Source organism: Struthio camelus, chromosome 9, assembly GCF_040807025.1.
Source record: "Struthio camelus isolate bStrCam1 chromosome 9, bStrCam1.hap1, whole genome shotgun sequence".
Lineage (NCBI taxonomy): Eukaryota > Metazoa > Chordata > Aves > Struthioniformes > Struthionidae > Struthio > Struthio camelus.
Window position 1 is genome coordinate 13005970 of NC_090950.1, and position 25150 is coordinate 13031119.

A 25150-nucleotide genomic window follows, 5' to 3' on the forward strand; every position below is an offset into this window, starting at 1 on the left:
AGAGGCATATACTGCAAACTCCTCAAATATAAGCTTTTTTAACAGCACAGCCTATGTGAGCAAGTATTAAATATTCCATCATTTGACACAAGTACTTTAAATATTATAGGTACTGTCCCAGAAGAACAGCAACTCAGAGAGCAATTAAACAGCGTCATATGCCAATATGTTCAAACTACGCGACTTTGAGAGCAACACAAATGCAATGCCATAGCACCAAAGAGGGTTTGATGAGACTTAGGATTCTTACCTATTAAATGGGCATTTTACCCATTTTGCATTATTCTTTACTGCCTTCTTCCAGTCTCCTGGATAACTGCTGTCTGTGATTATACCTGAAACGAATCTGGCCCATGTAGACAAGACAAACGAGTCTTTGTGGCTTGTTGCAGAGATGCTGAAGCTGGAATAAATTTCATTAACCAGCAATCAGTGGCCAAAATACAAGCAATGAGTTATTTTCTATCTAGAAAATACAGATTTTGGATATTACCTGTTTGATTGCAAGTAGTGATACAAGAGACAAGCTCTAAAGAAAATCCCCAAAGGAACAGGCACGAGGGCTTCGAATCGGATGTTTCACGCAGCAAGCGTGCACACAGGGTTTGTGTCTCCTTTGCATTACACGTATTGTCACTGATGCAGTTCTCATTTCCCCAGCTCAGAAGGGAATAATGCCAAGGATGGGGAACGCCGAGGGAGCACAGAGCAATTCATGCACAGGAAGAGATTAGCTACACAGGCAGCGTACATGGAAAGACGAGGGAAAGGGAACGATGCCAAAGGCTAGCCGGCTCTGTGAACAAATCATTCATTTCTGAAATTCTCTCCCCTCCAGTGTGGTAAAGGGCACTTGTGAATAGATTTTTGGACCTGAGCCGGTAACTCGGCCTGACAGTTTTCCAAAGCTGATTGAAATACTATTGATGCAGTCTTCCATCTCCTCTGCAGTTTAACAGTTAACCAGAGGAAGATCAGTTTGAGCGCCTTCTTAAGCCTGCATTAGTACAATTTTGCCGAATTTGAGTAAATCTACATTCATGACAGCTAAATTTTGCCCAGGGTCTTCAGTAAGAATTCAAATGTAACTGTTGGGGTTTTTAAAATATATATTTCAAAAATTGCAGCCATCCCAACTATGCAGGGCAGTGCATCTTCTGTGTTTATTTTTATTCCTAATCTAGACTCTCCATCAGCTGTCTTCATGGTTTGGTAGCATGAAGGCCTGGAAGCCTACCAGTACACATATATAAAACTTCCTTTTTAGTTTCCTTCGGTGGAGGGACAGATTTTTTTTTTCTCTTCAAGTCACTAAAAAGTCACAGCGCATGCTAATTCAAGACAAATGTGAACACATGATATCTGAACAGCGGATGGGAGGCTACGTTTAAAACAAGTGTGCTAAAAAGGACTGTGTGCTAAGGGTCTTTGGTAGGAGAGCTTGCTGGCAACCACTTGGAGAAAGTATTCTGTTACTGCTACGGTATTTTGGGCTCCAGACTGAAATGTTCAGAATGTGAGCTGCTCAGACGGCTAAGTGTTATGGGGAGCAGTCCCTACACCATGGCAACTAACATATGGCTTTTCATTGTTGCTGATAATCACACAACGGAAAGAAAAAGATGTAAAAAGGAGTATGTCCTTGCATGCACAGACTGCAAGTCTGCAACTGCATTCTCCAAGGCTGTAACGAGAAGTTATAAATTGCTATATTGCCTATTTTCACTTCTCCTCTAGTTGGAAAAAAAGTGAATAAATTCTTGCAGATAGCCCATCTATTTTGCTGAACCAAGGATGCTGTTTATTACAAGGTACAAGTACAACAAAAGGCCAGGGGAAATTGGCTCAGTACAATTGTTTTTGACAGGAATGGATTAATATCTTTTTGGCAAGGCCACAACACCCCCTTTCCAAATTAATGGGTCTTTCAACACAAAGGCAGAAGAAATACGAGATAGACAGACAGATAGACAGATTGATAGATAATTTTCTCACAGACTTCTGGGAAGGTTGTAGACTCTTTCAGGATTAGCCGGGCAGTACTTGGCCGCTAGTCTGCTCTCAGGTGTATCACTTTTTGCAGTTCCCGAAGGACAGATACACATGAGCAGTACCGGAGCCCATCCTCAGGACAGCATCAGCCCTGGCCACTGAGCTGTTTTGGGGAAGAAGGAAAAGCACTGTGGACTTTCCAAACATACTTCAGCTGAGCAACAAGCCAGTCTCATAGGCTACAGACCAGGAAAACAGCAGTCCAGTTCTGTCCCAGCCTACCTCTCCCCATTCACGCTATCCTTCTGCAACGCAAAAAGCCCTCTGAAACCAAAGAAATCTTGCTCCAACCTCTTCTTTACATACTAAAACTAGACCTGCTCTGCTGCCCCCGCAGGAGCTGGCCTCTTGCTTGACTGCCAGGCCTCTGCGGTGGGCCAGCCTGTGCTCAGCCCAGAGACAACGGACCGCACTGTGCCGGGGAGACTACAATCACAGGCGCCAAAGCAGACAGACAGACTGAGAAAGGGAGTATCGCTATCTTCATTTTACACATAGCGCGCTGAGATAGAGAAACCTGTAGGGTGTTCTGCCTGTTATTAAAGAGTGACAGTTACACATGGAAATAACTGCTGATCTCCAAAATGTTGTGAATGGTAGCACTGATTACATTGTGCCAAGGGAAAGAAGAATCACAGGAGAAGCGTGATTTACGCGTATTCTAAATTTTCTGTCTTGCTTTCTGTTCTCTTTCTTAGAGGGCTTCCGTTACCCAGCTAGAGATGACGAAGGTGACCGACGACACATGGTGGACAACAGATTGCGAAGGGCAAACAGTCCAATCACCCGCTTGCAAACAATCCTGATTTGAAAATTCTTTATCTAATCTAATCTAACAATGACAAATAGTCCTGAAAGACAGCAGAATCAATTCACTAACCAAACGAAGGCCTAGACTGATAATGATAAATTCAACTCCAATCTAAATGTCCTTGTGGAACATGGTTTTTAGTCTACAGATATTAATCTGAATTTTGGATAGCATATCTGAATTGCATCTCCAAACTTTTTTACAGTTGCTATCTTTGCTACTAAAAATTATTAGACTGTTTATTTGTGTCATGCAATCAATAAGAAAAATAAGAGATACTAAAGCACTGTATTTGCAAATCTCTCCAGTGATTCATAATTTCTAAACCTAAAATCAGTATTTTATATGTATATAAATAGCAATGAGCAAAAATATACAGTTCTTAGATGATGTCGTATATATTCCTTATTCCATTTTCTTTAATTTCAGCTTCCTAATTCATCATTTCTAATGTCAAATTATTTGCATTCATATCAACAGCAGGCTTACGTGGGTAACACTGGCATAAACATCAGAACCTTATCGCTTAGTAAGTTACATTTGTATTGATGACAATGACAGTCATGAACTCAAAATCCCTTTATTTTTAGTTACTTCGTAGGAGTAATTAAATAGTATCAGCGTCACCCTTGTGAGGGGGGCTGTGCGCACCTGTACCAAAACCAGCTCTCCTCATCACAAGAGGCAGAAAAGCGCGGAAAACTCCGGCTGTCGGTGCTGCGAGCTGCCAGGGGCGCTGCCCCACCGCCGGCAGCGGGCAGAGCGGCCGTCGCACCAGCCCCGAGCTGCCTTTAAACCGCCTGGGCGCATCCAGGGGGCTGCAACCGTGCCAAAGCTACAGACGTGCCTAACGCTGCTCGCGGCGATCACGGGATGGACAGCAAACTAACAGCGACTTCATCTGCTGCACTGGCTCCCGTTAGCCATCACGGAATTACATTTAAATAAACGTTTGTTTTGGCCCAGGAAATACAGAGGATTTTACGTGCGTATTTCTACCCTGTGAACAATAAACTAATCTTTGTGGAGTGGCTGCAGGGGTACGCTGAGCGTATGCACTTCAGTTATTCTCTTTTCCCAAGTCAGACCCTGAACAGCATTTGACCGGGGAGACCGTTTTCGAGAGAAGAGCTGGTTTATCCGTCAGCAAGGTCAGGCGAGAGCCGCCAGCGCGCGTGGAACGGAGACGGGCACGGGCGCATCAAGGGCAAGGCGATGGGGCGACAGGCCCTGGCGGTCGGACACCGGCCGGTACCCCCGTGGGGCCGGCAGGAAAGCTGCAGCAGGCCGGCCCAGCAACGCCGCTGCTCGGCACGCCACCGCCAACGTCCCCCAGTGCTCTGCACGCGTCTGCAGAAAACGTACCGTACGTGTTGCAGAGGATCGCGAGGACAGAGGCAACAAACGTAACCTCTAGGGCTCCTCGCAGCATGAGCGAAAACCCCCGAGCTAGAGCCCTCAAAATCCCTCGATTCAATACCTGCTCCCCGTAACGTCCGTCAGCGCAGGCGCCCGGCAAGAGGAGCTGCGCGGTGAAACAGAGCACTCACCGCTGGCAGGGACGTCTGCAGGGGTCTGGCTGACAAAGAGCAGAAACTCGTCTTCGTCAGCGGGGAGAGCGTTTTTCACAAAATAGATTCTCCGTCGTAACTTTTCCGGATTCATCCTCAAAAGAGAGCTGCAAAATATTATTTGATAACTAAACCTAGGAGTTAACATACTTCATTGCATCCAAAACCAATCACCATATTGCTGCTAACATTGCCACTGCTGTCCTTTTCCTCTTAGACAGGCTAGATAGCCATGGACGCAGACTGATCCAACAGCAGCTGTGTCTGAGCTCCTGCTCTCACCTGCTTCTCCTCAGGCCTAGCACAGCGAGGTCTCTTTCAGCAGTATCAGTCAGCCTAATAACATACACTACTTCTCCCTACAAACCTCACCTCCTTAGGCAATCACAGTCATTGACTGCGCCTGTGCTGTTCCTGGTCCAGTAAGAGCCATTTTGAGAAAGTCCTGGAAAGAGGCACCCTCACCTCTCATTGTCCTGCCAGCTGCTGTCCCCAGCTGTGTCCCCAGCACGGCTGGTGGCTGGGACGGGGCAAGCCCGGCTGCACCACGAGGTGTCCGGTCTGGATGCACCATGCAACGTGCGGCCCGGCTACACCATGCAGCCTGGATGCACTGTGGGGTATCCAATCCAGACGCACCGGGCAATGCCCAGCCTGGACGCGCTGCACGGCGTCCAGCCTGGGCGTGCTGTTAAATGTCTGGCCAGGCTGCACCATGCGGTGTCCGACAGATGAGAAAAGCAATGAGGAAACTACTGAGATCTCCTAATAGGCTTGCTGGCATCGCTTCTAATATCCACACCACCAGTAATTAAAGACAAAAAATACACATTCTCCGTTAGAAAAACAAACCAAGCAATGGGGCAGGGAAGAGGCACGCTTAAAACACGCGGTACTGACATCCCCTTTCTGCGGGCGATCCGCAGCGCCGGGGCCGGGCAGCGGGGCAGCGGGGAGGGGCGCGCCGGCGCCGCGCCGCGGAGGGGAGGGGAGGGGAGGGCGGCTGGTCCGCGGGGCGCTGCGGGGCCGCGGGAGCGCGCAGGCGGCGGCGGCGCGCAGGCGGCGGGAGCGCGGTGCCGGGATGGTGAGTGCCGGCGGGCGCGGGAGGCTGCTCGGCGGCGGCGGGGGCCGCGCGCTTGGAGCCCCGCGGCGCCAGGCCCGACCCGACGGGGAGAGGCGGCGGCGGCGGCGGCACCGCGCGCTCGCTCGCTGCTGTCGGGGGCCCCGCGGGCGGCGGGTGCTGCGACAGCGCAGCCCGGTGCAGCGCCTCGGGGTTACTCCCTACCGCTCCCTGCCTCCCTGCGCCGCCCGCCGAGGGGGTGTCGGCGCGGAGGAAACAGCGGTCGCGGGCAAAGCCAAGCTGACGGCCCGGCGCGGCGGCCGTGCGCGCTGCGGCTGCTCCGCCGCCGGCCTCGCCCGGCCTGGCTGCGCCGTTACCTGCCAGCCGGGCTGGAAGGCGTTAGCTCCGCTTCCCCCAGCGCCCCGACAACCATGAGCGGAAGGTCCCGCTTCTTGCTGGAAGAGGTAGCGATTGTCAGGCGTTAGTGCTTTCTCTTTCGCGATACGAAATTAGCGAGCAGGGGATTCTGAAGGACGTGGAAGCGGTGTGCTTGGATTGCATTGTGAAAATCAGCGCGCCTTTTCCGTGTTCGTTTATTTGCTTTTGCAGTATGGATTTATAAATGCTTGCCTGAAGTCTTTGGTGGTTGAAAAGTATGGTGAAGAAACGTGGGAAAAATTAAGGTAACGTGTTCCCAATGAACGTAGCATATTGAAAGAAAACACGCAGGATTTTAGCAGCAGAGGATTATAATTTCTTACTGATCGATGGCTGCTGAGGTATATAGCTCAAGCAATTACTGAACTTTCTTACCTTGTAAAAGTTCATCTTATGATATTAATTTGTCCCAATTACTTTGTTTGTTATACCAGATAATTAAGGATGACATGTTGTCTTATGGACAATTGCGCAATAAACTCACTGGCTCACTCTGACAATATTGGAAAGTAATTACACTGAATAGCTGTCACCCTTGATTTGACGTCAATTCATTCCAGTACCTTCAGAAAAGCAGCTAAATATATCCTCTTCTCTGTTTTCACCTATTTCACCTATGAGATCTGTGGAATTTTCCAGGAGATGGAGATATACAGATAAGGTACACAATGAGACCATGGTACACAAATATAATAGACATTAAGCCGGCGTAAAAATTCAGCAAATTTTTGGTCAGGACTGTAGAGACCCAAGGGCCACATTGTACCGTAAGCTAGTAGACCAGAAGACTGACTAATGCTCTAATTCCTCTAGCACCCTACATTACGATGCCCTAATCCTTGATAGAATTTACCATAATGCCATAATATATTAATGTAACGTTCTTAAACCACTAGTGAAAGTAGTGGATTCCCATATCATGCTTGAAGGAATTTAAGGAATGGGTTGATAGCAAAAAAACACATAATGAGTGCCAGTTGGGTCACCCCAGCATGACAACATGCGTCTCTGACACAAGAATACTATCTTTTCTGTTGCAGACTCCAGGCTGGAGTTCAGGATACTTTTTTGACTTTTGAAGTTTACAAAGATGAGATCACAGTACAACTCATTGATAAAGCCTGCAAGATACTAGGTACGTGTCCCCACACCTCCAAAAGGAACAATCCTCATTCAAGTCTGAGGCTGCACCTCAGATTTTAGCCTCTTGCATTCCCCAGAAGATCCTTCTGGTGTTGCAAGTTTCCTGCATTCGCTATTAATCCACATGCAAGGCGTTGCAAGAACTCCCAAGCCCCTCGTGTTCATTAAGATATCTTTATTTTGGCAGGTGTTCCCGCTGACGTGGTTCTGAGACAGTTTGGAGAGTACTTCTTTCAATTTTGTAAACGATCAGGCTATGACCACATGCTGAGAACACTGGGTGGAAATCTGTACGAGTTCATAGAGAACCTGGATGCACTGCACAGCTATCTGTCCCTTTCTTACCAGGCAAGTTCAAGTCGCAGTCACTGAGCAGCTATGCATGGACTCTGCCAAAGTCTGTAACATAAGGAGCAGCCTCTCATGGGCATGAATAACAATAGAAAAAGAGGCTATGACAAGCTCTCCTGTGCTGTGAAACTAATTATGCAATATACGAGGACAAGTGTTAAAGTAGTTGCTCTGAGTAATCCTCAACAGTAGATATTATTCAGTGCTTTGGCTCTAATGCCTAGTAGATTTTCCTTCCCAGGTGAGCGTATTTCATTTCAGCTTACTCATATTACTTCTGCTTGTTTATTTTGTTGAGATACAGGATGCTTTTGTGCAAATGGAATTCACCAGTATTCCTTATTAGGAAAAGATACTTAAGTTTTTTTCTTGTTTGTTCTTTCCTCAGGAGATGAACGCACCGTCTTTTAGAGTTGAAAAGAATGAAGATGGATCAATGCATTTACATTACTATTCAGACAGAAGAGGTCTGTGCCATATTGTGCCAGGTAATGAGCTGGAATACAGGGTACAGATCAGCTGCTGGTGCAATATAAAGAGACAGACTATTTGCAGATATACTTTGTTCAGGTTTCAGGATCTTTTCAGATGAGAATTGGCCAGGGTAGTCAAGCCTGGCAGAATTTAGTCATCAATCCTCTGACCAACAGAGCTTGATAGTCCCCTGACTTCCCAACCACTTGTAGCTCCCGCTGGCTTCATTAAGGTCTGCAGCCTTATGACAACCCGGGCTGTAAGTGTCTGTTCCTGCTGTAGGATTCCTAGTACTGATTTTTATAATGGAAAGAAAATTAAAGTTCATGGTGCGTACCGTGTCTAAGAGTTGATTAGTTCTCAGGAATTCACACTCCTTAAATTGCAATGAAGTAGAAAATTTTATTTAACTTGAAGACATACGCTACAAATACGTTCTGCCCGTTTCCTGTAGAGTATGCAGTCTTGCAAAACCACCGTTGGACTCTGCACAAAACTTAATCTTATTCTGATATTTATAGGAGTAAAAATCTTTATTCTAACTTTGCAGGAATCTCCACAATTGTACTTTTGCAAGGGTTAAACAGGTACAAGTCTGTGAGAGATGAGTGCATGCATTTCTTTCCCAGATGCTTCGAATTAAGCGTATCAAAGCTTTACCTTCTATCAAAACTCATTTCGTATTCCTGTCAGAATGCAGAACTGTTTGGATGTTCAGACAGAGAATTTCATGCCACTGTCATTGTCCAGTAGCACGCCTAATAGCTAAGCAGAAATGAAAGGACTGATCAGGCATCTTCATGAAATATTTTCTTCCAAGAGAAAATTTTCCACAGCTATTAGAAGACTGTTATAGCGGAACTTTGTAATCTGAAGAAAATATTTCCTTTTAGACCCCATGCACTTTTTAGGTTAATGGGAATTCATATTAGTGTTAGGTGTGACTGTTAGGACACATTCTTCAGCTGTCCTGCTGAGCTTTTCCCAGTGAAAATAAGCATTGACATCAGACAAAACAAAAGAGACAGAAACTTTAAAGCGCATCTCCTACACGTGTTTTCTTTTCATGGCAACGTAGTAGGAACGACATAGGTAGCAGTACGTTCCTTTTTCCTTCCCGAGTCACTTGGATTATTGAGTTCTGAAACAGTGAAATTCCGTTGTGGGTCCTCTAAAAGTGTCTGAACTGGTACGTGGGATCAGAAAAATGTATGAAAATGGAAAGGTTTTGTTCTTGACAATATTTTGTCTTTTATTTGTCCTTCAGGAATCATTGGTGCAGCAGCCCTGGATTTTTTTAACATTAATATTTCAATGGAAATAGTCAATCAGACAGAAGAAGAAGAAGAAAGAACTGGGAAAAAAGAACATATTGTTTTCCTTGTCACTCAAAATCCTGTATTTTCATTCAAAGAAAGAAAGAAACTTGCTTCCTTACCTCAATATCTTGCTGACACTGAAAAACAAATTGAGAACCAACTGAATAAAGAGGTATTTTAATAGTCGTTAGCATTATATCATTAAAATAGCTCTAAAGTACAGTACACTTGAATTTCTCCTTGGATTTATTCCACAGGACCTTGAAAAAGCCAATGCAATTAGAGACAGAGGAAGCCCTGTTTGTCCTGTCAAGAAAAGTCACTGGAAAACAATCAGAGGAATTATTACATTAGGAAAAGGTGAGAGATCATTGGGAGGGAGCTTGTCATCATTCATGAGTCTCTTCAGTAACAAATTCAGTAAGCCCTGCTATCACCCCCCTTCCCCTCAATCCATTTTGAAATCACCATTCATATTTCCCCTCCATCTTTTCAAAATATTTCTGGTTAAGCTTCTTTTGGTCAGACATGGTAATCATAAAACCTGCAGGTAATAGCATGCTTCCTAATTACAGGTACTTAAATGGAACATGACCTGTGACTTTTGTCTCTTAAATATGGTTTTCCTCTGAAAAGTAGTTTTCCATAGATGTTTCCACTGTGCAGTACATTTGATACTTCTGTGTAATGTCAGTTGGTCTAAGATAATGAATTTAAAACAGTGTTTTTTAACCTGGTAACTGCTTCTCTTTTCCAAAGTTGTCCACTGTTGTACAATTCTGAAAGCCAAATTACACCCTCCGCTACCTAAAAATCAACTGCCAATCTAATAATCTCTGCTTATACCCGTTGGGAACATAGGAGATGTAGTTACCAGTGTTTTTCCTGCTAGGATCTGATTTCTCTGGAGGAATTAGAGTCCAGCCCAACATCACACTGCTGTCTGGATTCTGGAAGGAGTGGAAAAAATGAACCTGACGTCACTCAGCGTAAAGCTGCGTGCATTTTAAGAACAGATACATTGAAAAAGAAATTAATATACTCTAAAAATTGATTTCAAATATAATGCTGCTATTAAAAAATTCCCAAACTTTGATAGCACTACACAGACTAAAAAATCCGCTAAGAGTTATGAAGAGCCTGAATTTTAAAGATGACAAACCCACCTCGACATCCGCTGAAGCAGTAGGAGCTGGGCTCTAGAAGTTGGGTCCTAAATTCTTAATCTTTATCACCATTCTCTTTTTATCCATGCCTCCTGGGTGACTTAAGCATCTGTTACCAAATAGCATTTACTAAAGTGACTGGATTAGCCGCTTTCTGGTGGCAAATTTGTAGAAAGGGATCTCTCGAAATAATCAGCCACGTGATTAATTGTGGGTTGCCAGAGAACGCTAGTTTATTTTGTGAGATGGAAGGATTTAGGTGTTTAGGTCAGATGAGTGCTTTTGACTCTTTTACCTATTTTATTGTGGATATGTATCACAAATATATACATTCACTAGAAAGCACCCACTTCTCTGTAGACATTGTGACTGCTTTTTAAAAAACTCAGGGTAAGTAAAAGAAAAACAGAGCAGTACTTTGATCTTTGTGCAATGGATTAAAATTCTTTGTATAGGAGACTGAAACCCAAATCTTAACAAGGAAGTGGATGCCTCCTTCTGAGGACATTAATCCGTGCTCCTGTGCTTTATCTCCATAAGTGTTCTTAAGTAGCAGGCATGTTAAATATCACTTCTATGTACATTTTTATGGGATATAGCTGTGCTACATTGCTATGATATCTATAAATTCACAGAACAACACTGTCTGCAGTCACTCATTTTCTCATTGTTTCTGCATAATTTCACACATTCAGTGCTTCGTATTTTCTGTTGCGGTGAAATTTTAAATTCTCAAATGAGTCAGATTGGCTGCATGATCGGCTGTGTATTAAACTCCAGAGCATTTAGCACAGACGTGTGTATATATATCTGGATCCACATGCTACTTGCATTGTCTTCCTTCATTGTGATCTAGCGTCCTGGCAAACTGAGTGCTACAAAGTGATGCTGATTAGTTTTGTGAGGTGCAACCTGATTAAACCTACACATTTATCTTGCCACAGGTAAGCTCCTGAGCGGATTTGATCCTGTTTATCCCAAGAGTCTCTGGATTGACCCAAAAACATTTTGCAATGGACTTCCTTTTCATATGGTTTTTGACAAAGAGGTAGGGAAAGCACGTGGTAAGGGCATTTCATTTGCATAGACCGTACAGTTTTCTTCTGTGTTGACTTTCCTGCTCTACTGTGGTGTACATGCCTGTATACAGTGCACATGCCTTCGTAGCGTTCACAGTTCTCTGTACAGCGGTGTGGAATAAATGTCAGTCATAACAGCAGGAACGTCATCATTTCAGATAGGAATCTCCTCCGACTTTATTGAGGTTCCCCTGTAGGAAACAACTGCAGATACGCTACCAAGGTGCACTACAGCAGGCTGCCCATTACCAAACGTGGAACAGAATTTTCCTAGCTTCTCTGGCAACTCTCCTGTCCTTGGACACGCCAGAGACATGACCCATCCTTTAAAGTGGCTTTGCACTTACAGCTAGTCACCCTTCTGCCGACTCCCAGTCTATCCTAAGGCTGTTGTGGGGCGTTGTTGGGAACTGAGGCTCCGTGTGCTTCCGAAGCCTCTGTGCTGGGAAAAGCCCGGCACTGGCTCAGTCAGGCAGCACACAGCCTTATCCGGAGGAGCTGGACTCCAGCTTCTCCTGATCTCCTGCGGGAGGATTCTGGGTCTGCTCTCCTGTACACACAAACTCTGCAAAAAAGAATTGCCTTTTCCCTTGCAGGGCTGCTCCGAGGCTAGTTTCCAAGTATCTTGGGTCCCCAAAAGGCTACACTACCTTTTGCTCTCATCTGTGCAGGGAACATTAGCTTAACATGGGAGCAAAGAAAGGAGGAGTTGAGAATGGGGCAGCAGAAGAAAGCTGAATGCAGCCATGCAGGCAAAATGTTTTGGCATCATGCTGATAGACATGCCACAGCACATAATCTACATCATGCCTCTTTCCACGTTATCCAAAGTGCAGGGTTTTAAGCCTTTCAAGACATCCAGTTAACATCGTCTGATCAAATTCCCATTTAGAGTAAGGACAAGCATTGCACCCATTATTGATAGCCAGGTCAGAGCTTTAATAGCTCTAGTCACAAACGGTGGAGAGGGCAACATTTCTGCAGGAATTAAGAGCTCATGTAAGGTCATCAGGCTAAAAGAGAACAACTAGAGTAATGCATAGGAGAAGGTAGCCAATGGCATCCATTAGAGAATTAATATTTACCAAGACATTTCATGCTACAGTTGCTTTCTTTTTGGAAAGCAGGACATCTTTAATTTTCTCTTGTAGCTACCTGTAAGGCTGAGTTGTTGATTTATCTTCACATATGTGCTTTATGTCATATTTTTACCTGTATATACACAGGGCGTAAACTTATAAAGCACACCTATTTAGTTTTAAATTTCCAAATGAGGTATTAGAGACACCCCTCTTCAGCACCCCTTTGCAGAGCTGGATGCTCATAGCAGTCACATGAAGCGAGGGCTGCCTGCAGTAGCCACGTAGCCGGAGGAGCAGGGCTGGGGGGCTGTGGGATTCTCCCACGTAACACAGCCCCGTGCATTCCTGACAAACTGCTAACGCTGGTGGTAGTTGGGAGAGGGAGAAAAGCTCCTCTCTCCTTTCTTCACTTTCTTCCCCCTCAGTAACCTGCAATTATAGCATCAATAGCAAACTATCAATTTTCCGTAATCAATCCTGCATGATCTGACACTGTTGCCAAATGAGGAAGAGGGGAGATATCACAGCAACCCTGAAACACAATACAAATTCTCTGTACTTTTCTCCAAAGTTGCTGTGACACTGATACTCCATAGGGAGGAGTGAGATGATGGAAAAGAGTGAAAGAGCTTGATGAGCCCGAACCATTTTTCACTAGCACATACGCTGAAAATCACCCCCTGCCTTATTACCCTACAGCATATTGACACAAATCGATGTACTTGCGTCATCTTCCTTCAGTACTATACTTAACTGTGGTGGGATCAGCAGTGTTACATTAGACCTACACAAATGTAAGCAAGAGTAAGGAGCAGGTTTTTTTTTTTTAAAAAAACAATTGATAGCGAAGAGCATTTGGATAGTAAGATTGCTTTTTGCGAGCTGTGTCTTGCTATGAAGGACCCTCATTCAGAGCTTGGAGGTAATATGCTCAGAAATAAGCCATGTAGTACAGCCAGGCTGGTGGCTCTTTCAGTCTTTAGTACTTGTATAAGTAATGATCAGCTATAACTTGGCTTGAACCCAAACAGACTATAAATTATAACACATTGTCCGTATTTTCTTTTTAAGCTCAGAGTGAAGCAAGCTGGGGTGAGCGTTCAGAAGATTGTTCCAGGCCTTCAGACCATGGGCATCTGCCTGGATCAGTATTTCAGTATCATTCACCCAGAAGTACCCTTCACCATCACGAGCATTCAGAAATTTATCAACAGCCAATTTGTTTTCCAGACTAGGAGGGAGATGATGCCAGAGTCATGGAAACAACGGCCTATGCTACAGCTGAGAGGTACTTCACTCTTTTCAATAACATAAGTGTTCATATTAAATCAAGAATAATGCTGGGTTTGAAGTATTGCATTTCTATGGACGCCTGGCTTCACAGAAGTCCTATAAATGGCCTTGTCTTCGTGCAGTGAGCAGAAGATTAGATGGTTCTGTTTAGAGAAACACTACTTTAAGGTTGTCATAGACAAATTCTGATATTACTCGCCAGATAGTGAAGGCTTTCAGTCAGAAATAACAACAACATTCCCGTTTGAAAGGCTTGAAAATACAGTGCTTTTCTAATGCTGGAAAACCCACATCTTTAGAGGTTTCCTGAGTAATGGGGGCAAGGCCAAGGGAGGATCAGATTGTTTTCTGAGCCACCTCTAGCCCTCCTGGACTCCTCTTCTTTCCAGGACCATATCCCATAGGATTCTTCCAGACAAATCCTCAAACAGGCCATAGTTTGTTCTCCTGAAGTCCAGGGTTGTGATCTTGCTTTTTGCCTTGTTACCTTTCTCAGGATCCTGAGCTCTACCATCTCATGGTCCCTGTAGCCAAGGCTACTCCCAGCCTTCATGTCCCCAGCCAGTTCTTCCTTGTTGGTACATAGGTACATACCCGGTCCAGCAGAGCACCTCCCATCCTTGGCTGTTCAATCACCTATGTTGGGAAAATCACCTGCATCCGTACATCAGTGCGCTCCAGAAATCTCCCAGCTTGCTTGTGCCCTGCTGTGTTGTTCTTCCAGCAGATATCAGGCTGGTTCAAGTCCCCCATGAGGACACGGGTCTGTGACCGTGAAGCTTCTTCCAATTTTCTTAGAAAGACATATCTACTGTTTCTTCCTGATCAGCTGGTCTGTAGTAGACGCCTGCCACAGCATTGCCCACATTGGTCTGCGCTCTAATCCTAACTCATGAACTCTCAGCTCCTTCATCATCTCTCCCTAGGCAGAGCTCCATGCATTCCCGCTGCTGTCTCACACAACAGGCAGCACCTTTTCCTCCTCGCCTTCCCGGCCTGTCCTTCCTAAAGCGCTTCTATCCATCCACTGCAGTACTCCAGTCACGTGAGTTATCCCACCACGTTTCTCTAATATCAAAGATATCATAGGCCTGCAACTGCACACAGACCTCCAATTCCTCCTGTTGGTTTCCCATGCTGCGTGCATTCGTACGCAGGCACTTCAGAGAGGGGCACCCAGTCGTGCTGATTTCCCAGAAAACGTATGAGAGCGTCCCCCCTTAACGCTCCTCTGTGTGTTAGTATTTGCAGAGGTTAGAATCAAAGAAATAATTTAAGCCATTAGGCTGGGGCAAACTCTACAGCATGGCTGCATCGCCACTGGTTTTGGGTGGGAATCCCACAGCTAGTTGTCCGATGGATCTCCCCTCCACCCAGCTAAAGCCTTTTGTTTCACTGAGAACGAGTGGAAGGTGAAGGAAGACCAGGTCACCGACAGAGCTAGCTTTTGCTTTTGGAACCACCAGGGTGAGCATGGAGGTACACTAGGCTGTGTAAAAGTAACTGCCTAGGTCTCACCTCCCCGTAACTCTAGAAATCAGCATATGCACCTGAAATAGAATCACTTCTTTGCATTGCTAAGGGTTATCTTTGGTAAAGAAGTCATGTCTTTGTGCTTGGAACAACCTTTTAAAACCCAGCAGCTAGCACAGGCAACACCACTTCACAGATCTTGGATAACATCTTTGGCACATAAAGAAAATTAAATCACTGGGTGAGCAATCCAGCAGTACACAACAAAACGCATCGCTCCTGCCAGCAAGCAGTTCCAGTTCTGCTGGGTGAAGGGGTGGAAAGGGGGAGGGAAGAGGGAAGTATTAAACAAAAGTTCCTGATAAAATTTCTACAGCTGGAGGAAAGAAGTGTCACCCCTGAGAGTCCATGTATTTTGATTTCTACAGTGTGAATACATTATTCAAATCTTAATTTATGCCTTTGAGAGGAGTACCTTGCTACTGGCTGGTTTTCAAATGTGAATAAGAAAATTAGATTAGTTAACTAGGTTTATATTTTTTGTAGTCACATTTTCAGATTCTAATTTCCATCTTTTTTTCCCTCTCTAATGCTACAGAGGAGCTTACCAGTTAAAATTATTGTAGCTATAAAGAGACTTTATTTGCTTTATTTTTATTGGGAGAAATAAGTATAGAATGAGTCTCTGCTTCGTGTAATTAACTGTAATGACGTTTGTCTTAAAAGTCAATTTTACTTCTCCGAACTATGTATTATGACCTAATTTTCCTCTTCTCTCCTTTCACCTTTACATGAAAAGCGTCAAATCTGGTATTCCCTAGATTCAGGAAAATTAAAAGAGTTTAGGGGACCTTGAATAAAAGTGATATTAATAAAACAAGGGACTTCAAACAGTCAGAGGTAAAATTCTGCTTCCTCTTATCTGCTCAGGTTTAATTCCCATGGTGTCTATTATGTCACAAGCCTGTTAGTTTTCAAGCTATTCATCCAGTTTCCCCAGGAGTGGGATGGGGGAGGAGGAAAGAAATAGGAATTCCTAGATTGCTGTTCAGAAACCAAGGATACTTAGGAAGCAAATAAAGGAAAGAAAAATCGAGTCCAAAAGGATGACCCCCCACCCCCTCCAAAAACCTCAAAACCCCAAGCCCAACCCCCTGCCAAAATCCCCTGTACCTTTCAGGCATTTTTATAGCTGCTTATTTGTATGGTCATAGTGATCGGAAGCTCCAGATCCCACAGAAGAGAACTTTTGCCATTGGCGCCACTGGGCCACATTTCACCCACTGGGAAATTTAACTTTTAATGTTTCACTGGGTCATTTTGAGTCTCAGTTTCCCTGTGTAAAATGCTGACCCATTGGCCTCAGGAAAAGCTCAAGAACTAGTAGCAGAAGAAAAGGCAAAGCTGTTGAGAGCGCTATGGTTCCTCGTGAAGAGGAGAGATCTGAAACATGGCTCGGCTCTGCCTGGCGGTTGCAATGAGCGGCTGCTTTCTGGGTCTTGACACCTCATCCAAACAAGTCCACCTCTAATTACAGGAAACAGATTAATTCCTCTGATGACTGAGACCCTAGGAAAAGTCACTGTTCTTAGAACTGATCCATTCATATGAACGCCAGCAATACCGAGCGTCACGTGAAAGTTCAGGCTGCTGAACAGGCTCGCCACTAACTGTTTTAAACAGGCCAGATGATCTGGATGGAGCCCCTGCAGTGCATGCTCTACCTCTGCTCACCTTTGCTTCGCACTTTGCATGAGCTGGAAGAGCGACAGATGCATATTGCAGACATTGCCCCTCATGACGTGACCAGGGATTTGATTCTGCTCAATCAGCAGCGACTGGCAGAGATAGAGCTCTCTAACCAGCTGGAGAGGAAGAAGGAAGAGCTGCGGATACTCTCAAAGCACCTGGAAGAAGAAAAGAAAAAGACTGAAGCTCTGCTCTACGCCATGCTCCCTCAGCACGTGGCCAACCAGCTAAAGGAGGGGAAGCAAGTTGAGGCAGGTGAGCGAACAGGATTCACTCATGATGCACCACGATTCGTGCACCAAGTGTGATGGCGTTAGGGAGACTGGGGCACTGGTACAGCCTGGCCATTGTCACCTGCCCTGGAGTAGATTCTCTACTTGGTGACAGTCACGGGTAGTAGCGAGGAGGACCACAGTCCGTTTATTCCACTGATGACAAAACTTAGGCTATTCTGTCAATCGGAGCTTTGGAAGCTGTTTGCCACTATTGATTCCTAGGAGCTTAAAGGTAGTAACAGCTGTCCGTTCAGGGAACAAAACTCAGTGTTTCAATAGCAAACTGAGCTTTTGTTTTTGACGCGGGTATACAGGGAAACGAGGGCTCAAAAGTAAGAGAACTAAAGAAATTGGGCTTCCTAGAAAATTCTTAGTTCCTCTGTGCTGCGTGAACCTAGTGTCATCGTGATTCCAGAAAGCACCTACCTTAAGGACAGCACCTAATAACATGCTTTAGCCCCCCTTCCATAAGTCCCTATGAAGTTGCAGGTAAAGAGCTAAGGATGTCCTGAACGTGGACAGACATATGCATGCATCAGATGTCTAAACTGTTCAAGGTGTGCTATGACTCTTGTGTTCGATACTCTTATATTATCAATATCTCTCCATCCCATCCATCTGTGAATATTACAGCCGAATAGTCACATGTTCTAAAAGAATGACAAGAAAGAATGAACAAATCTCAAACAGGTGTTGTGATTGCCCAACCGTTACAATTACTTACTACTGGCCTTTCTGCTTGCAGGCGAGTTCAAAGAGTGCACCATATTGTTCAGCGATGTTGTGACCTTTACCAACATTTGTGCCCAGTGTGAGCCTATTCAGATAGTTCTCATGCTGAATTCAATGTACCTGCTATTTGACAGACTGACTACGGTGCATGATGTGTACAAGGTATATATTGATTGATAAAGGCTGTAGAAATAGTCTGGAGACAGATTTTTTTTTTTTTAACTGCACTTACTCCTCCTCTCCCTCCCCCAGCTTTTGCAAAAACTGTAAAATGTTGCCTACTTGTAGTGGCTGTGCAGAGAAACTACATACTTGCTTTTCTTTCTTCGTGTTTAATTAAAGTGATGACATGTGATTTTGCTATGGAAACTAACAAACACACAGAGATACGATTAAATACGTTTAAAAGATTGGAACAGGAATGTAACTTCTAGCATGGGCTAGAGTCCCTTTCCACAACACTCATATCAGGATGGCTGTTCTTTGACACACTTCTCTTTCTTCTCTCAAAGCCCACCGAACATGACAGGATATCCTAGTTTATGAACCAATTTGACCAATTTTCTTAGTTCCCTTATTGCAACCTGTTGTCAAGTGTGTCACTGTATGATTAAGTATCTCCTTTGATGGAAAATAGCCTTATAAACAACATCCACTTAGCATCTATACTTTGTTTTGATTCATGGAGATACTAGAAGATCACATAGATCTGTCTCCTGGCCCCAGAGAGGATTGATTACATCTACACTGTAATGTGTGATCCTTTGCTAGGAGGATCATAGCACTGACTGACATTAGAAAAGTGTCATTAACATCTCCAGAGCTACCTGGATTTGAGCAGCTGAAGAGCAGGTCCTAAATTTATATCTGTCCCCAACACATTAAATATTTAGTTAGGCAGAAATAGTAAAGAGTGAAATCCAGATCTCACAATCTCGCTCGGTCCTTGCTCAGGCAAGACTTGCAGTTCATACTGCAACAATTTGCACTGGGAAATCAGTAGAATTTCTGCCTTGGCAAGGAAACTCTTCAATAATGGAAGCGTCCAGGATTTGGCACAGAGATTTTCGGATAAATTAGCATCCCATTCTATCTAAATCATACATCACGAGTAAATTATCTGTCACTACAGTAATCTCCTTTTGATGCCTGTATATAACTCCCATTAATATCGAAGGAGGTTATTAGGGCACAGGGAGGGAGGACGAGATTACTTTTTCAGGGATTCTGGAAGGAAATGAAATACTGAAACTGATCAAAGAAACTTGGTCCAAGCTTATAAATGTCTGAAGTTATGAATAAATCTTGTTAAATTAAATCTCCCACCACAGCCTAAAAATAATTAGAATATCTGTTTGCATTAGTAGCTTTTTACAGTTATTTTTAAGTTGTTACACAAAATTACTTCTATTAAAATAGCCTACTAGATGATAATGCCAGATGTGTACAGGAACACATTTTGCAAGACTGCAGTGCTGAGCTGTTTTATTTTAATGAACAATCCAAAGCCACTCTCTCCTTGGTGTTCATTTTTTAAAGAAATCCAGTAAATCCAATTTAAACTAATATCTCATTTATGGATGGTGAATGTAACAATGAAGCCTCAGAAGAGCAGTTTAGAAAATTTCCGTGCTGCCTAACAGTCTTGTACAGTGAATTTTAAACATTTGGGAATTCTCTGTTTCAAGCAGGCCTATTCTGTTCCCAGTACAATCCCTAGCTACTGGGACAAATCCCCAAGCGTTTCTCAGGTGCCGTGCCACTCACTGCAAGGAGCCTGGCTGCCTGAAGGAGCACAAACCCTTCAGAATTTGACTCAGGCTGCCGCGTGTGGTGGGAAAACAGCTGATTTTAAGGAAGGGTGTTCACAAACAGTTTAGTTCACACTTTGCATTCTCTGACATCCTAACCTTGAAGATTGTAGGTTTCTTAACTTTTAAGTGAACCACTTAATAGTAATCACCAGTGAATAGATGTCCTTGATTTATTAGGCTTTTTTAAAGGAAATATGCTTTTAACACCACCTGTGAATTAGAGAGAACTCATTAATAGCACTGAGCTCTCCGATTACCTCCTGGCTCAGGAGCCCGTGCTTGGGGATAGTCCTTTGCTTATAGGTCTGCCCTGGTTAACTGGCAGGCAAGAAGTTTGACGCTTTTGCAGCATCCCCAGCTCCTTAGAGCCTCTCACGCTGGTAGCTGAAGTGGGTCAAGTAAGCAAGGGCAGAGCACATTGACATTTTTAGTGCGGAGCTAAGGAACAGCTTTTTCATTATGAACATCTTTTAGAAGGAAGAGGGAGTAGCTGCAGGCAAGGAGAGCCGCAGGCAGCAAAGCACTAACCTGAACAGGATACGGATGGCACGCTCATATGTGTTTCCCTCACAATTAAAGGTGGAGACGATTGGAGATGCCTATATGGTAGTCGGTGGGGTCCCTGTGCCTGTATCCTCTCATGCAGAGCGAGTTGCTAACTTTGCCTTGGGGATGATAATAGCTGCGAAAGGAGTAAAGAACCCGGTTTCTGGAAATCCTATCCAAGTAAGTTGTTAGCAGAAAGATATATGCGTGACTGTTTGCCCTATGAGTCAGGCTTCTGGTTAATGTATTGCAGTTGTACTTTAAAGAGCTCCTTTCAACTCCTCGGTGACCTTGGGTGAGGCCCACCTGGGTGCATTTTTCACAAAGAGCCTCTCTCTGTGGATATTTGGTATTTTACTGGTGCCCAGTATTGTGTTAAGATGAACGTTTAGGAGTATGAAGAGCGTTAAGAAAAATGTTAAATAACAAGCGATGTTTTGCGGGGGGGGGATTTTATGTCTCTGTAAAGATTAGAGTTGGGATCCATACAGGTCCTGTCTTGGCTGGAGTTGTTGGAGAAAAGATGCCTCGTTATTGCTTATTTGGAGACACAGTGAATATAGCCTCCCGGATGGAGAGTCATGGTGTCCCAAGTAAAATTCACCTCAGCTCCAGTGCTTATCAGTGAGTAGCTGTGATGAAATCTTTTTCTGTTAAAAGCTGTGCTAAAAGACACTGCCTTGGACAGCTGCAGCTTTCAAATATAGATGATGCTGTCTTTTATCACTGACTGGTGCAGCTTACTTATAAAGAAAATGAGCGCTTGCAAAGAGTTTTATTTGTTCTGCTTATTTCAGTATCAGCCGTTTTGGGGGGCACGAAGAATGTGGCAATGAGCCATAGCCAGCATGGATTTACCAAAGGTTAAACCATGCTGGACCATCCTCATTGCCCTCTGTGATGAAACGGCCAGACCTAGTTCCAACTGAAGCAACTGATATTGGCTGCCTGAATTGTTAATTTCTATTTACTAGTAATAAGAAGCTTCCATCATCCTGAAGTATTTGATTGTATTTTATCCACTGGTTTTAGATCAGGCTGTATGCGTAAAACTTTGTAAAAGCAAAGCAAGCAAAGCTTGAATAAACAGTTGGAACAAATCCCCTCAGGTTTTCGTGGTTCAAACTCTTGTTTCTCCCTACCTGTTCTGATTTTATTGCTTAGAATATAATAGCTCTTCTAAAACACTACTATCATTTTTGCTTCTGATATTTTAGATGTCTAAAATACAAGAATTTTGAGATGACTGAAAGAGGAGAAATAGAAGTGAAAGGCAAAGGAAAAATGCACACATACTTCCTGGTTAGGAATAAAACTGCGACTGAGAATGAGATTATGGGAAGGCCAGTAAAAGAGTCAGATTCTGGTCATGAATCCAGTCAGTCCTTTGAAGAGGGCAGGATTGAAACGATACCAAGTTCTCATCAGCCAGGTAGTCAACCTGATATATCATTTCCTCTTTGAACAAATAAATGCATGTTAATACAATTCAATTAAATATCCTTTTCTGTTGTTCTTTCAGTTATGCAGGCTCAGCCAGAGAAGGACCAGCCATCAGCCATTGCAATGAAATACACTGATGGTCCCACAGATGCACAGAATAGCCTCCAAGGAAGAAATCAAGCAAAAATTGCAGATTTAACAGGTAGTTACCTAGTTACCACCTATAAAAGAAAGCATAACTAGGAAGTAACTGAGGCTTGATCTTGAAGCTTCACCCTATTCCACTTCTGAATAACCATTGTTTTACTCAAGCCAGCAGTTCACACCGATGTAGCCACATTGGTTAAATTAACCATCCTATGCATTGTTTAGAGCCAAACACATTGACCTTCAGACCAGTTCCTGGTCTTACGCTTGCACTAGAAAGAAAGAAGCTGACTCAGCTCTCGAGCCCCAGAGTCCTTCTGGTAATGCAAGCAGAACTGATAAACAGATAGCTCTTCATTTGGGCAGACCCAGTTGTTCATGTTTGCATCTTTTCCTAGAAAACCTGCCTTTGTTTTTGTAGATATGGGGAAGGCCTTGTAGACTCAAGCCTGAGGGAGACACACCTCCTTGGTTATGCGGCCTGTCAGTCCTCAGGCCGATCTCCTGCAGGGTTAGAAGGATTTATTGCCATGCCCGTGTTCTATAATCAAAGTCCTTTGAAGTAGCTAATACTGAAAGATAACAGATTTGATGCCATAACAGTCTAATCTGATCCAAGAAGCCTTACAATGCTATTTACATAAATATGTTAGGATTTTATACAGATTAAAAACGCTCTCACTGATTACAAGAAAATATTTCACTCCCTTCCCTCCGACCTGCTCAGACATAGTAGTTAATCTACTATACAGTGTGCTGACAAACAGAAACCTCTATGGTCATTAAAAACTCGCACTGAAGGAGTGTTTCCTTTCAGGCAAAACTTATGATTCCAAAAGCTATGGGAGCCTCCATGGCAACCAGCATTCAGATGATGATCCTTGTCCTCTAAACCGGGAACGAGTCAAACCAGCCACTGAAGAGCCACAGATTGGAGGTGTCCGCTCTAATTTTTGCAGTTTACTCTAAGTTTCTGACTTACGTTAAACAGAGCAATTTTGTTATGATTTACTACATTTTGTTGTTGTGAGACTGATTTTGTGTATCAAGCAGCACATGATAATGTGGAAAAATTAAAAAGGATAAAAAACATTTCATCACAGTTTTTGGGAAAAAGAAAACAATGGAGGATAATTCTTTTTTAAATCATGCTACACATACCATATAATGCCCCGACTGGAGAATGAAAACACTACAGGATGCTTTGGAGATGTATTTTTCAGCCTCTGCCATGTCTTTGAAACTCCCTATGTGGAAAAAATAAAAAAAAAAAAATCACTTTTTGGTATCTCATGCAGCAATCGAGAAAGAGGTGACTCATACAGCTAGAAACATTCCTACTCCAATGAGCATTTGCAATAAAAGAAACATTCCCTGACGCAATCATCTCATCTTCAGCACAACCAACAGCTTTCCCTGAGTAAGGTCAGAAAATTTGATCTATGTTATAACTCTGATACCAGTTTAATCTCCTAACAAGTCTTTTGTTGTGTAAAGGTAGTAGAACTGCAGAACAGGTTTAGATCTAATATGACCTGTATTTTCCATCGTGAGTAGACAATATTGTGTACTTCATAGCACGTAACTGTTAAAAAAAACAATGTGCAATCTTTGAACCAGCTGTCCATGCTGTACTTAGAAGATATTAGAAGAAAATACACATAGCAGAAGTATTTAGCATTAAAATCATCACAGTACTGAAGGCCATTTCAAGCTGCCTATGAACAACTTCAGCCCTTCAATCTAGGTTTCAGTTTATTTCTCATATTTGTTCCCCAGCTAAACAAAAGTAAGATTTCACAACTACAGGAGGAGCAAGTCAGTGCAGAAGTTAATGCTATTAACATTGTTGAAAATAACAGCGTTAAAAGATCAACATCACTTACCTGGTATCAGAGGCTCCTTAGATGAATGCATGACTTCTTTTCTGATAGATTCTTGCTCAGTAATGACAGAGCAAAATTGAAGTTCAGCTGCAGGGATTTAAGATTTAGGAGCAAAAATACAATAGATATAAAGATCGTGGACAATGTGGCACATCATAAATTGTCCTCTCCTTCCTATGAATCCAGGTTGGAGTTGATGGAACGTGCTATACGTTAGGGGGGTTTGACGTTAGGTGAACCCTACACCGATTTATTATCATTGGGTGTGGATTTGTTGTCTAAGGATGCGAACAGGAGACCCAATTGAACGATGAGCAAGAACTCACTGGAGATAATATTGTTACTCCTCTGTTACAGTCTGGAGCACCACATTTCCACCTCAGTATCTGCATCAAGAGCGAAGCTCTTCTTTAAACACCAGGCAGAGAGGTAAGACGGATGAAAGAAATCTCCTCCTCTCTGTAGTAGAACAAGATGAAATTTCACCTGGTTGAAAGTCCTTTTTAAAGCTCCGAAACAGTAGCTCCTTTGTCTGGGTGCTCTGTGGCTCTGTGTACGTCAGCAAGTAGGGCAGACCAAAGGAGAAGGACGCAGAGAGTGTTGATATCCACCCTACAGATTTTTCAGAGAGTCCATACAGAGTGGTCCCATACACTGAGCATGTTAGGTTTTGGGGCGCGTTAGGAGTGCGTCTTCTGGGTTAGTTTCATCCACAAGAGATTGGTTCACGTGCTTTGAGGTGACTCCACAGTGTGAACCAAAGAAGCACGATACGTGGGGATGATCAGGAAGTTCACTTCAGAAGTGTACTCCTGATCCTAACTAAAATGCAAGTGTAGACACACCGTTTAACGTTAGCACTTTCCACAATACAACTGAGCAATACCATTCTGGAAGAATGAAGTTTTATGACTGTCAAGAATTTTTTTTTTTTTTTTTTAAGTTCAGGACACCGGTATCTGGGAAACATATGTTATTTTGGAGAGGCTGTAGGGTGAAAATGTGTTTAAGCATAACTATTTTTAAACTGAATGTTAACATTTTAAATATTTGATTGTGTGCCACCCTCAGACACGCGTCTAAATTTCACATTCAGCCTTAGTAACTCTTCCCAGAGGAGTCCTCCCTCCTTGTTCCAGAACTCATGACGCTACACTTGCATATTGTGACCACAGCTTTGTAAAGCCTTTCCTAAAGAGAGTTAATGCCCGATTCCTTTCTCACTCACAGTGGTATAAATCTAAAG

At 43.6% G+C, this 25150-nt stretch overlaps 1 protein-coding gene across 7 annotated transcripts; it reads left to right on the plus strand.

The window, feature by feature from the left end:
• Window positions 1-5459: 5459 nt before the first annotated feature.
• LOC104144626 (guanylate cyclase soluble subunit beta-2-like) lies at window positions 5460-23439 on the plus strand. Of its 7 annotated transcripts, none has more exons than XM_068954443.1 (17): window positions 5464-5518; window positions 6104-6177; window positions 6367-6593; window positions 6973-7067; window positions 7263-7423; window positions 7815-7914; window positions 9168-9391; window positions 9477-9579; window positions 11330-11433; window positions 13618-13834; window positions 16996-17316; window positions 18082-18230; window positions 20462-20608; window positions 20898-21052; window positions 21646-21860; window positions 21951-22073; window positions 22836-23182. In XM_068954443.1, exons 5-17 carry the CDS (start codon window positions 7340-7342, stop codon window positions 22985-22987), a joined length of 2094 nt encoding a protein of 697 aa, XP_068810544.1. In that variant the 5' UTR covers window positions 5464-5518; window positions 6104-6177; window positions 6367-6593; window positions 6973-7067; window positions 7263-7339; the 3' UTR covers window positions 22988-23182. The 7 variants fall into 7 exon arrangements, with proteins under 7 accessions (XP_068810540.1, XP_068810539.1, XP_068810544.1 ...); XM_068954440.1 differs by having other exon boundaries at window positions 5487-5518; window positions 6104-6273; XM_068954439.1 differs by lacking the exons at window positions 6367-6593; window positions 22836-23182 and adding an exon at window positions 23317-23439 and having other exon boundaries at window positions 5460-5518.
• Window positions 23440-25150: the final 1711 nt, after the last annotated feature.

Bases quoted from the DNA above. Each gene is read 5' to 3' on its own strand.
- LOC104144626 (XM_068954438.1), top strand. The intron at 11,434-13,617 runs GTAGGGAAAGCA...TTTCTTTTTAAG, and splicing joins ATATGGTTTTTGACAAAGAG to CTCAGAGTGAAGCAAGCTGG. The intron at 21,861-21,950 runs GTAGTCAACCTG...TTGTTCTTTCAG, and splicing joins ACCAAGTTCTCATCAGCCAG to TTATGCAGGCTCAGCCAGAG.